This window comes from Neolamprologus brichardi, chromosome 17 (genome assembly GCF_056152115.1).
Source record: "Neolamprologus brichardi isolate AB-2024 chromosome 17, ASM5615211v1, whole genome shotgun sequence".
In the NCBI taxonomy this organism is placed as follows: Eukaryota; Metazoa; Chordata; class Actinopteri; order Cichliformes; family Cichlidae; genus Neolamprologus; species Neolamprologus brichardi.
In genome coordinates, this window is record NC_142120.1 from 17,904,000 (window position 1) to 17,917,625 (window position 13,626).

General features: G+C 38.1%; 1 protein-coding gene across 1 annotated transcript; it reads left to right on the top strand.

Annotated features, from left to right (window-relative positions):
• Positions 1-993: 993 nt before the first annotated feature.
• On the top strand, positions 994-13,508 carry zgc:194209 (adipocyte plasma membrane-associated protein). Its single transcript, XM_006780910.3, has 9 exons — positions 994-1,037; positions 6,686-6,775; positions 7,197-7,318; positions 7,407-7,508; positions 8,128-8,280; positions 8,359-8,474; positions 9,604-9,764; positions 9,906-10,101; positions 11,959-13,508. Exons 2-9 carry the CDS (start codon positions 6,687-6,689, stop codon positions 12,166-12,168), a joined length of 1,149 nt encoding a protein of 382 aa, XP_006780973.3. The 5' UTR covers positions 994-1,037; position 6,686; the 3' UTR covers positions 12,169-13,508.
• Positions 13,509-13,626: the final 118 nt, after the last annotated feature.

Here is a 13,626-nt window from a genome sequence, read left to right on the forward strand (position 1 = left end):
CACGTACAAACTTCAAAACGCGTATAAACTCAGAAGCGCGTACAAACTCAGAAGCGCGTAAAAACTCAGAAACACGTACAAAAGACAACAGAAGTGCTCCAGGATGCTAGGGGCAGTGTTGAGCTTTTGTTACCTAGAGGCTACACAAGGCAGGAAGTACCAACTACTGGATTTGGTGTGTGGTAGTAACAGGTAAATAAACATTTTTTTTTTTTAAATTATTTGAATATATATGAGTGCTTGTGTATAAATACACAAACAATACACATATGCTTTCAATTGTGTAATTTAAGTGATCTAGGTAGCTCTGTTTTGGAAGTTCAGTTAATGCTAGAAATGTGTTTTGTAGTTTGTAAGTGCTTTGTCTCTAGGGGCCACTGTATATATATTTATATATAAACATATATAAATAAAACCACTTTTTTTTTTACATTAGTAATTTCTTTTGTGCATAATTTTATATCATTGTAATAATAAATTAATTAAATCAACAAAACAACCTGAAGAGCCGGTTCGGAGCCGAAAGAGCCGGCTCTCTAAAAAGAGCCGGAAATCCCATCACTAGCAGCAATGCAGCAGCTCCTCCTTTCGTCCTCTGTTTGACCCCAACTCAAATAACCTCACATAAATGTGGGAGTCCCTCTTTCGAACGCTCAACCTCCTGTATGAAGTTGTCAGGAAAAATACGGGAGTAACGTCAATACCACTTTCAAAATAAAAACTGAGCAAGAGTGATATATTTTGTAAATCAATCCATTTTTGGAAAAATGTCCTCAATCAAAATTTTATACCAACTTAAATGACGTTAAAATCTTTGACGGTAAATTTTGGGGTTTGTAATTCTTTGCACTGAATTTCTGTTAAGCAAATACATAAATAGGTTCCAAAACAATCGCCGATGAGGCTTTTATTTTTGATGGTCCAAACCGGATAAGCTCCAGTACATTCCGGTCGTCTTGACGTTACCGCTTCGCCTCTGATTGATACGGAGGCTTATCCAGCAGACAGAGGAGTCGCGCGCTCAGAACTTCAGTCATGTAAGTTTGATACTTCGTTTCATTTTTAGCTCGCGCTCATTTAAAACAGTCACTAATCCACCGAACGCGAGCTTAAAGTGACCGTTCTCTGTGAGCCCTGTGCCAGATTTGCGCTTAAAAATGTGTAAATTAATTGAATCTGCTCTATTTTAGGAGAATAACAACTTGGAAAAAAACTAATTCAATAGTTTGTTGGACTTACTAGGCTCTGGACTACATTTCGATTTCGATTACACACTTCTAAAATGTTTTTATTTCCAGTGATTCATGTTACCACGCACGACCAGCAAGTGGGAATGTTCTATTTGCGCTCTACAAACCTCCCGTCAAACATCTGTGGCTATAGGTTTACCTGCTTTATCCTAAAAGATTGAAAGCGAGTTAAAGACTTTTTTATGACCCACTAAGAAAAAAAAACTTCTCGGGTGTAGCAGGTTTGATTGTAATGGTTTTCAGTTGAGCTTCCACTGGCCAGAACAAATGGTCTGAATACGTAATACATGGTGGTGAAAGCTGAACCTTAACGCACCGTTGCAACCAGATAATGCTTCATTACCTAACGATACAACATGGGTGCCAAACATGCGGTCCCAGAAACATGCTGTTATGTTATGTTATCTGGCATTTTTTAAGGGCGTAAGAAGACCCTGTCTTGCACTCAGGCATATTTTTTTTAGGTGAACAACTAAAGAATGTACCTTTTTACACTTAAAGGCACTTACTGTAAATTCATATGATTAAAAATAATTTAAAGTCTTACAGAATTAACTAAAGCAATCAACAGTGCCCAAAACATCCATATATTGTGTTGAAGAGAAATCAACAGAAGTCCAACTAGGGCCAGGCTGTACTTTTGTGTAATACCAGTTTGTACCAGAAGGTAGTGCAGTGAGTCAGCGTAAACTTTATTTTAAAGGCAATTTTTTATTTTACAATAGCGGCCTCGTAAAAATCTAAGCTTACCAAATAAAGGAATATCTAAAATAAGATGGGGAAAGTTTGTTTCATTTATGTGTGCGTTTTAAATACAGTTTTTCTACAGTGGTTTTTACTGATTGAGATGGGGTGATGAATTTAAAACGAGTTTAACACTGTTGATCTAGAATCTGTGCTGGCTCAAGCTTTCTGCATGTCAACGTGTCCCACAGCAGTCACCTTGCTAAGATGATTAATTAATCATTTTTATGTGCTGCATTCAGGGACCACTGTTCTCCTTATCACCAGGACTAAACCCTTTTGTGAATTAGTAAACTACTCAGACATGATTCTGTTACTTTACCAACTAACAAATACCAGCAAGAAATAAATAAATAAATAAAAAAAAAATAAAATAAAAATAAGGGAAATAATTGTAACAAACTCATTTTAACAAAGTCTCCTGACTTTTTATTTATTGATACGGGGCAGGAGAATGTGCAGAACAAGTTGTTATTTAGCCTCTAAATTTAAGGAGGCTAGCTGGAAATCCAGCAATCTGTTGCACAATTGTTCCCCAGAGCTCACTCTTTAGGATTTCTCTCATTCCTACAAAGCTGTCACAACTGCAAAATGTCACATTTTTTCCACTTGACACACAAATGCCACATCTGAGTTTCTGACTGATTAACATCACCTGATGTGAGGAAACAAGAAAAACCTCCACAGTGGCTGTATCCCAATTCAGGGTCTGCAGCCTTAAAGTACGCAGCAAAGACCGCTAAGGCCAGAAGTGCGAGGCTTGTGAAATGGGACGGTCTAGTCTCCGTCGCGCTGCCCAGGTTGCCTAGCAACCATGATAGCTGGAAACGTGTGGTTGACAGAAATGAAGGAGAACATATTTTGTTCGTTTGTTTGTTTTTACATGAGCTTTGTGTGATTTAATAAGTATCTGAGGCTGAGACCACAGGACTGTAAAACATGATTGTTGGGCTTCATATCTGTACTGAACAGTCATATAAGATTAGCTAGTGAATAACAAATAGTTAATGTTGTTCATGAGACTAAAGTCAGTGTAAATATGAGATGGCCAATATTATAGTTATTATACTAATCATTAGTTATTACAGCAGTGAGTTTGAACTCTCAAATCAAATCACTTCTATTGTCACATCACATGTGCAGGTACACTGGTACAGCACATGTGAGTGAACTCTGTGTCAAATACTGAGCTTCAGTAAAGATTCAAGTTGCAGCTATTTATATTTCCTATCACCTTAAATCTTCACTCAAAGACACTCAAGTATCTTTGACAGTGTATATATAGATGTATTATATATAAGAGACGAATATTGTTCTTTTAATATGTTGGCATTATTACATTTGGCTCAATGCTTACATATATGTGTAAAAAGCAAACTGTGTCTGATAGAATGAAGAGTAGACTGATATATTGAATATTCCTTTATTGGGTGAGAAAATCAGACCATGTCATAACTGCTTTCAGTCATACAGAATAGATATCAGAGCCTTAAACAGGCTGACTTCTGCTAAATGGGTCAAACTGGGCAGAAAGTATACGAACACATAACATCCTTATAGAATATGATGTAACACTATAGATCAACTTACCTCAGAATATATAAAGCATATAAACAATTACAGCAATATGATGCAACAAACACAGCAGTACTACTAATCCAAAATACTCAAAGCTTCATAGACCTGAAACAAACAATTATTTTTAGCTCCATTCTGCTGCTGATACATACTTTAGGTTTCTGAACATTAAACTTGTTGCTGCCTTTCATAGTGTGTAACTTGAAGGCCCTGAGTACTTTCTCCCACACTGCAAACACTGGAATGATTAAATTATTTGAACATTACCTAATAAGACTGATTCAGGACAGACAATTAGTTATTCTAAACTTTCCTAGCAGTCCTTCACAAACAGGGAACAGTCTGTCTATTCTCTCCATCTGTCAGCTGCTGCTGGCTCTTCCTCCTCCTCTTCCTCACACACTGCTGAGTTTGTCCTGGTGGATCATTGGGGGTGCAAAGCCTCACAGATGATGTGCAGCAGTGGGTCCCTCAGTCTGTCCTCACTCTGGACACTTGCAGTCGTCACACCTGGAAATCAAATGTGTGATAAGCTGCAGGATTCAAACACAAGTGTAACTTATAAACACATGTTCATACTTTTATTCCACAATCAGAGAGAAAGAAAAAGAGAGAGTGCAGGACAGACAGACAGGTGACAGTCTCAGGTGTATACACTGCTACAAACAGGAGGATTTAGTGTTTGTGTTATTACGAGTGCTAAACAAGAAGAGTTCCCAGATGGTACAGTGGACACATGTGTGACTGCTGTGATTAAAGCATCTTTCTTTCAGCTTAACGAGTGAACCGTCAGCTCGTTCAAACACACGTTAAAGTCCGTTTGGCTCGACACCACCGAACAGAGGAAGCAATATAACACAGCTAACATTAACAGTGCAGTGAATCCTGCTTGTGCTGTGATATTCAGGACTGCAAACCGAGCAGCATCACTGACTTTCAGCTTGTTGTGTTTGTGGATATATGACTGACTTTAATTATCCACAAAATCATCACATTCTCTGTAAGATTAAGGTCGACTATTGTATTATTATATTTTAAAGGCCTTAAAAGCAAGTAAAATCTGAACGTACAAACATCGCTAATGGCAAATAACTTTGCCGACATGTGGCCAACAGTAATGTTTTAATGTTCCTCATTATTAAACATTTGCACATAAATAAGTGACATAATATTCAGTACTTACTTTTCACAGTTTGTTCTTCGGCCGCTCCACTTCTGCCGTCTGCGGCAGAATTATCCACACCGACTGCCGCGCTATGAATTGTGGGATATATGGGACCAGGAAGTCTACACCGCCACAGCCTTAAAATTCAGGGAAATGAAGGACGCATTTGAGGGCCGCATTTCGAGCAGCCTTTGAATTGGGACAGCCTTCGGCGCGCCACTGTGACGTAATCGGCCTTAAAATGCAGCCTTTAAGGCTGCAGACCCTGAATTGGGATACAGCCAGTGTTTCCTTTATGTTCAAAGGAATCAGAGGAGCTTGGTGTAATCAACACTAAGCCAAAGTACACTCCGAGCACTCATTAACTGCAGGTCCTGTAGCGTAACCATAAAATGTGTTAACAAAGGCAGCTTGTTGTGCTGCATATTTGAGCTGATATGTGCGTCTTGTCCAGTCGATATTGAGCAGGAAGCGACATTCAGTTTTAAGTTTTAAGCTTTGCAGTTTTCCTGAATACTGGTGAACTTTTGTGTACCAGGTTGTACATTTTTCTGAAATAGCTTGAAGAAGAAATTGTTTTGTTTATTTAAAAAAAGTCCCTCAATTGTCAGTTGAAGACAATTAATCAGATTTACTTTATTTTTATTTACTTTATTGTAAGTAGCTTGTAGTTTTATTCTATTTATTGTTTCTTATTTTATTTTTGTCCAGAATTATTTTATACACTCATTGTTGTTTTTAAAAAAACATTTTTGCATTTGTATTTTTTATATATATATCTATGTATATTCTCTGTGACAGTTTTTTTGTTAGTAGTGTTGTTGTTTTATTACTTTGTGTTAGGACTGACCCATATCACATAGAGCAAGGCCATTCGTGAGCAACTCTCACAACATTAAGACAAAGCCGGGAATATCTGAGACTGAGAGCCACGTGCCAGCCTAAGACTACAATTTTGTAAAAATGAATCAGCAATCTACACAGGGGGAAACATGGCCACAAAATCCAAATAGGCTCTTTTTTTTTTCTTTTTTTCTTAAGTTAGCGAATATTCTCAGTTTAAACATTTGATTTGTTTTCTGTGTGCTGTAATTGAAAAAGGGGGATGCACATTTCTGGATTGACTGCTGTGTTAATAGTGTTGTGCTATAATGCAGCTGCAGCTTCCTGTAAGTTGCAAACATGGATAGAGATCATCATCAGAAATATAATTATCACACATTTTGTAGAAAAATTGTGATGGAATTTTAGCTGCATGAATGCTACACAAATAACGTTTTTAGTTAACTAATTAATAATAATTAATTAATTCTAAATCTCCTTGTGGATGTTAACATTTCTACTTTGACTTATGCTCAAAATTATCTATACATGCAAAATGTCTCGTTATGGGGGGATTTTAATCATGTACATCTCATCTGTGTCCATGAAGCTGCCTGAAAGCATGAAATGTCCTAATAGTGGACGACCTCTATTTTTTCTTTCCCTTCTGGCTCCTTCATGGTTAATGAAGCTGTCAGAGCAGATGAGGAGGAGGAGGAGCGTGTGTGGAGCTGCTGACTGAAGTCACAACATTGTTTGTGGTGGAGATAATCATGTTCATGGTGTTAGTATGAATGTTTTTAAGAACACGAGTCATGATTTGGCATTAAAAGGTCACTGCTGGAAAAACGTGTTATTGTGCTGGAACTCCACGAAATTCACATCTGTAGGCATCCAAAGTTCATAGTAACTGTCTCCCCTTTATGGATACTACTTTTTTTTTTCAGTTAAAAGTTAAAGTACATTTAAAACAATTCAGCTCTGTGGTCAATAGACCAGTGAAAAACAACAAAATATCAAAGGGTGGCAGAAATATTTGGTACTGTTGCCACAAATAGTTTGCAGCTGTGTTATGACGTCATGAATTTTGTAGTAACCAGTGCTTTTTCTTTCCTGTCTCACTCAGAATGGGAAGGCGATCTCTGTTAGTGGCTCTCCTGGCTGTAGCTGTTGGAGTTTACCTGCTGCCGTCTCCCATCGACCCCAAACCACACGTGTAAGTGTTCACACTTTCAGCTGGAGTCCCTCCAATGTGACTGCGGAGCGCTTCAGGCCCGCAAACATGGTTATAGTGGGAAGTGCAGCAGATACAGTTAACAGCCTTTTAAAAGCGGATACAAGAACCAAACTGCTGTTTTACAAGCAAAGTTAAACCACTGGATAAGATGTGTATAAGGAGAAGAGTTTAAGGGCAGACCAGTCGAAGTCAGATTGCATTTTTATGTTTTAATTCAATCAAAAATTATTTTTGCCTCTGTATATATAGAGAGTAGCTTTCGTAAAACCGTGTATTTACATTTTTCCTTTCATTTAATGTTCAAAAACTATTATAATAGCTCATAACACAAAGTTCATCTAGCTCTGTGCTGCTGTTCAGTTTTCCTGAAGGTATTGTTACCCACGGTTTGTTTCCCCAGACTGAAGGGGCCACCTCCGGCTCTGGAGGGGCCGCTGGCTGTCAACACCCGTCTGCAGAAGGGTCGCAGGCTGTTCACTGGGAAACTACACGGACCAGAATCCTTCACTGCTGATGAGCATGGTGAGAGAGTTTGTTTCCCCCCTTCTCTCTTATTCCTGTGTGAAGACATCTACGTGCAAGCTACATATTGATGGAGTGTGTGTTTCAGGTAATGTGTACACGGGCACAGTGGACGGGAAGCTGTGGAGAATCGGTCCTGACGACAGCCTGACCTTCATCACTCACATGGGACAAAATCTACCAGAATGCGGTTGGTGTTTGTTCAGGGATCACTGATCCTTCCTCACTTTCCTCTTAACTTTTTGTGGTCTTCATAACTTTACTGTGTAGCTGTTGTAATCTGTGACATTATGTCCTTCGAATCAGCAGTTCATCTTTTTTAAATAGTATGAAGATAAAAGCTGGCATTTAATAGCTGACTTCACATGACTTTTAAAGTTAAATTTTAACTTTGAGTATCAGAGGGCTAATAGGAGCTCTTATGTCTAAGGGGACAGTCAAAGTAGCTCAGTGCTTCATTTGGTTAGAAGAAAATTGGATGATAATGAACTTTGGCAGTTAACAAGAATTCATTTACCTCAGTGGAAATAACCCAAACCAGATGACTCGCTGCATTTAGCTACAACAACACTGGGAAAAATGTAGTTTGCAAAACACATGAAACCTGAATATTAAAGGTGATGCATTTAATTATTCAGTAAACCTTTATTTATAATTTGAGGTTTATTCTTTTTCCACAATTTGCTCTGAGTATTTAAAAGCTCTTATGAGACTAATGGAAATCTTTAAGTCAATTTTTACATGTCAAAAAGACACAAAAATGAACAACATTGAATGTTTTCACAGCACCACATGTTGTGTGTCTGCAGGTAGCAGTACAGACTATGAACCTGTGTGCGGTCGCCCTCATGGCATCCGTTTGGATCGTCTCGGTCAGCTGATTGTTGCCGACTCTTACTTTGGGCTGCACAGCGTGGATCCCAAAACCGGAGAAAAGACTTTACTCCTGGCTAATTCAGAGGGTACAGAGTGTGCTAGTTGTGCTCCACATGCTGTATGAATCCCTTTAAGACCAGTTAAGTCATTCTGTTTGTCCTCAGGAGCTGATGGCGTTCCCTTTATCTTTTTAAACGGGCTTGAGATTTCCTCCCAAACTGGAATCATCTATTTCACGGACTCCTCCAGTCGCTGGGGACGCAGGCACGTCAAACTGGAGGTGAGAAGGGGGTCTGGGCTTTAAAATAATAATCCAAACACAACTTTTACTGTAGATTTGCACAAAGAAGATTTGGAAACAAAGGTGGGCAGCAGTTCTGGTCTTCTAATAGATCGCAAAAAGGACTGCTGATGCAAGCAAGCGCCATTGAGGATTGTTTTTTTTCCCTTCAGAGTTGCTTAGTAACCACAGCACTCAAAAACACAAGAGGACACTTAAGCTTGTTCTTTGTCTCTGTCCATCTGCCCAATTTGCCAAAAAAAAAGGAACCAACAAGAGTCCATTCAGTCCTGCTGTTGAGGGTTCAGGAAGCACTTTAAAATCTGATTAACCTCTCACAGTAATTATGCAAATTAGAAATATGATTTCCTGGTTCACCGTGGCAGTCGACTGCCTGAGGGATGACCATGTTTTATTTTATGTGGAGTTTGGGTGGTAGATAGTGAGAACCCTTTTAACATAAGGTGGAACCTTTACTGTTCAAGACAGAGCTGATGTTATTCTCTAGTGAGCATTACTATGGTCATTAAATGTCACTCTCTGGATAAGGGAGTTATAACACAACCAGAATCCACCCTCTCTGTGCAATCTTGCCCTCAGGAAATGTAATAAAATAATGTAACAAAACCATTTTTCTAAATGTTTTTCATAAGCCAAGCAAGAAAACCACAACAATCAGATGGCCCCTATGAGCAAGTACTTGGCAACAGTGGGAAGGAAAAACTCACTTTTAACAGGAAGTAACGTCCAGCAGAACGAGGCTCAGGAGGGCCGGCCATCTGTCATGACTGGTTGAGAGCAGAGGGAGATAGCTTCTTCCTTATTTTCAAGTACTAAGAAATTAATAAATGAAGATAAAAGTAAATGTATCTCAGATAAGCTACGATTTGTTCAAATAAGCTAACTGAAGTGAAACAGGCAAAGAAACAAATGTAGTTTTTTGTATATTTTAGGTGGTGATTCAACAAAACAGAGCGATGATAAAATGAGCAGCATGAGTTTGTGTAAACTAAAGAGATAAACTGGAGCTTTATATGAATGCCGTTTGGATACATTAAATACAAAGCTGTACAAAATCAGGCTAAGCTGTGCTAAACCGTTCAAACTGAACAATTCTGATTTTTTTCAGGTGATCGAGCTGAACAGCCTTGGCCGTCTTCTCTCCTACAATCCCCAGTCAGGAAGTGTGACTGTGCTTCTGGACTCTCTCTACATGCCGAACGGCATCGTCCTGTCACCTGACGAAGACTTCCTGCTACTGGCGGAAACCAGCATTGGACGTATACTGAGGTTTGGATTGATTAGAGGATATTATACAAAGTTTCATTCATTTTCTGGAGGCCTAAACTAAGCTTTTCCCTTAAAATGATCTTTTTCCCCCCCAAAAGGAAGAAAAACTCAAATCAAGAAAAATGTTTTGTTGTATATCAGGTATTGGTTAAAAGGCCCGAAATCTGGTACCAAGGAGGTCATCATGGACAATATGATTGGTTATCCCGACAACATCCGCCTCAGTGACCACGGTACATTCCTGGTTGGCATAACAACACCTCGCTTTCGGAAGTTCATGCCACCTTTCCTGGATATGATTGCTCCGTACCCAGTGGTCAAACGCTTCCTTGCCAAGGTCAGTGAGTTTTGATTATGAGGATAATGAGCTGATGGGTGATAAGAAAAAAAAATGTGAGTCAAACCTTCACTTGTGTGATTATTGGCAACTAAACAGGATCTGCTTTAGTTTTAAAACAGCCTGTAAGATCTCAGATAAGTGCTGATTTCATCCTGGGTTTTGTGTTGAGAGCTGCAACTCAGTCCAATTAAATTAAGATTATTAAAATTTAATAATAAAGGCGTCAATATAAGATGTAAATACACAGAAAAAAAGTCTGTAGTTTCTGCAAAAAAGCAACCAGTGAAAATATTGTTTGGCTGCAATTGCAAAATGACTTCAGTCCCCCAAAGCAACAATAAAATTTGAAATTAGTGATGTTGGATTTAGTTGAGATCTTGCCAAAAATGCCGATGATAAAAACAAAGCTATTAAAAAAAAAGTTGTCAGTTGACTAATAGGGATAAATATAGATCAGCTTAAACTATCACCTGAAAATTTTAGTTCAGTAAAGTATTAATCACTTAAATGTTTATTTTTTGTTGTAAAGTAACAAATAAGCTGTTAGTAGCTGGGACATCTTTTGTAACATTTTATAGTTTATTGAGAAGCTCAATGCAGATTAATTAATAATGAAAGGTTTTAGCTGCTTCCCAGCTTAAGTTCAGAGGTTCTGTTGAGAAGCAGTGTAGTTTCATCTATTTTCCCATAATGCATCTGGTCTCCGTGATTCTCAGTTATTTATAGTGTGGTCAAGCTTTGTTGCTGACTGCACGGTGACGAGACAGTGTGAAATCTAACAGGACAGGGTCAGGGCCTCTTTAGCTGGACACACACTAACACTAAATACACTGCTCCGACACACACGGACACACTTGAATGAATTCATCCCAGGACACACATCTGAATTGTTGGTGAACTGCTTCAAGGGTGAAAATTAAATCAAAGACATGGCAACAAAAGAAATGGTTCAGCTCAGACACGGTTTGATCTCCCAGGAAAATAAAAACTCGCTGCAAAAAGGAAGTTTATAAGATTTTAGCACAGTGGACATTGATACCAAACTGTTGATGCCACCACTTTCATATCTCAATTTTAGTCTGAATGAAAGAAAACACTGACACGTCTTTGTCTAATGTTGTTTCCTGCCACTCCCTGCAGCCTGACACCATCTCCGGTTATAGTTCCACATTTATGCAAAGCTAAGTCAAACAAAGACAGAACTCCATGCAAAGATGTTAATAAAAAGGGAACAGGAAGTATTAATGTCTTTCTTTTTTTTCTCCTCTCCTTAATCATCATTTCGTGTCCTGTGTTGTTAGTAGCTGTAAGCCTCGGATCTGGTCTTTACATAAGTAAAGACAAAATGCAGTTTCTAAATTAAGGTGTTTGTTATTAAGGGGGGGGGGGGGGGGGGGGGAGCATAACAAAAAGTGGAAAAGTGGAAGACTGTAAATGTGTATAGTATTATTATTTATTATTTATTAATTAATTTATTTCAAGTGAACAAGAAAACTTTTGAAGAACTCTTTCAGAAGTCATTCTTTATGTCATGTGTCTTTTATTATTAGCAATTCATTAGGTTGATTATTGTAAATTCATAGATTTTTGTAGTCTGTAAGATGCACAAAAGGAGTCCAAATTGATGTCTTGAAATTGCTAATAGCAGTACTCCATTAAAGTTTTCTTTGTCTACTGTCATATGTAATGAAGTAAAGCAGGAAACTGTCACATTTAAAGCCTTGAAATGTCCTGTCCTGGCCCTTGTTACCAGATTTTAGACTTAACTCAGAATGTACAGCTATGTTGCTAAGTGCTAAAGTTATTTTACACTTTATCACTAATAGTAAACATTCAATGCGTTTGTGTTTCCAGGTGGTTCCCCTGAACTGGTATAACATTCTGCTGCCACGCTACGCTCTGGTCCTGGAGCTGGGATTGGATGGCGAACTCATGGGAACGCTTCATGACCCGGAGGGCCGCCTCACATGGGCCATCAGCGATGTCTTCCAGCACCGAGGGAGAACCTACCTGGGCAGCACCGACCTGCCGTTCCTTCCCATCTTGGAAGGCTGGGACAGCTGATGATGACATATAAAGACTCTTTTTCGTTTTATGTGGATGCAGGGTTCTTCACATTCACATTAGGACAACCACTAGTGTTTCCAGAGCAGTAAACTAAGAAAATAGGATAACCCGAAGACATTTTAAGACACAGTGAATCTACCCCTAAAAGTAATGAATGTTGAATTTTTTCCTCTAAAGACACGTAGTGTCCAAAAAACAGAGGGCTACGGATGAATCCCTGAAATACTGCTCAGTTTAAAGAAACAATAATAATTACACTCCCTGTTAAAAGTGAGTTTATCCTTCCCACTGTTGCCAAGTACTTGCTTATAGGGGCCATCTGATTGTGGTTTTCTTGCAAATATTTTAGGGTGTTTACCTTACAATATAAAGTACCTTGAGGCAACTGTTGTTCTTATTTGGTGTTATATAAATAAAATGTAATTAAATGATCAAACTTATGTTTGACTTATGTTCATATCTGACCACTGTAGGTTAGAAACGATGTAATTGGGGAATGGGATTACTGAGCAGATTAAAGTAAGCCTCCTTTTACTCAACAATCAAAAGCAGAGAAAGTGTCTTTTTCTAGACGTGAAATCAGATTAGAAACCTGCGATGAACGGGATAAATATATCCTCACGTAAATAGCTTACGAGTTGTTTTTGCACTGCAGGAGAAAAACTGGAACACAACTGTAGAGACACCTGGTGGCTTTCCAACCATCACTGACTTCAATATCATCACTCGTTATCCCCAGAATACTAATTCCAGGTGATTTTCAGCCATCCAGTTATTAAATAGGTGGCAATTTCCAAGAGAAGTCATTTGATAAACTAAAACTTTTATCGTCAGCTGATCAAAAAATTAAATTTTTTTGTTTCTTTTCACTGTCCCGGGCTTACATGTCCCAGTTATGTATGGACCAAAGAACAAGTTCCCAGTTCTATTTTTATTATTTTTAGTTAACCATTCCCTAATTTTTCACTAATTTTAGGGTACAGGGTCCCCGCATACCTCTTTTTTTCTTCTTTTTATGAGACTTATAGGGGGTAGTAAAAGAAGAGTATTTCAATTTGCCATATATTGTTGTACTTTAATATATTTTGATGGGAAGTATTTTTTGTCGGGTATATTGGGTAAAATTAGGTGATAGTGTTACTGTTCTTGGGTTAAGTCCATTAGGTTTGGTTCACCATTACTGCTGAATTGTCAAATTTCGCTAACTTTTCTTTCTACAGAATTTGAAATGAACCTAATAAATGTGAATTTTGGACTGTCTTAAAAAACTTGGAGGTTTACTGTTAATATCATGTTGAAAAGTCTTTTAAATAAAACTTTTACATTATTTAACATTCCATTGTGACTCAGTCCTTGGATTCAATTTTTTTTTTTTTTTTTTATACATTTTTAAACCACAAATCTTTGGATTTTGGACGTTTAGTTTTTTTTGTAACAAATTTGAAAATGACCAAA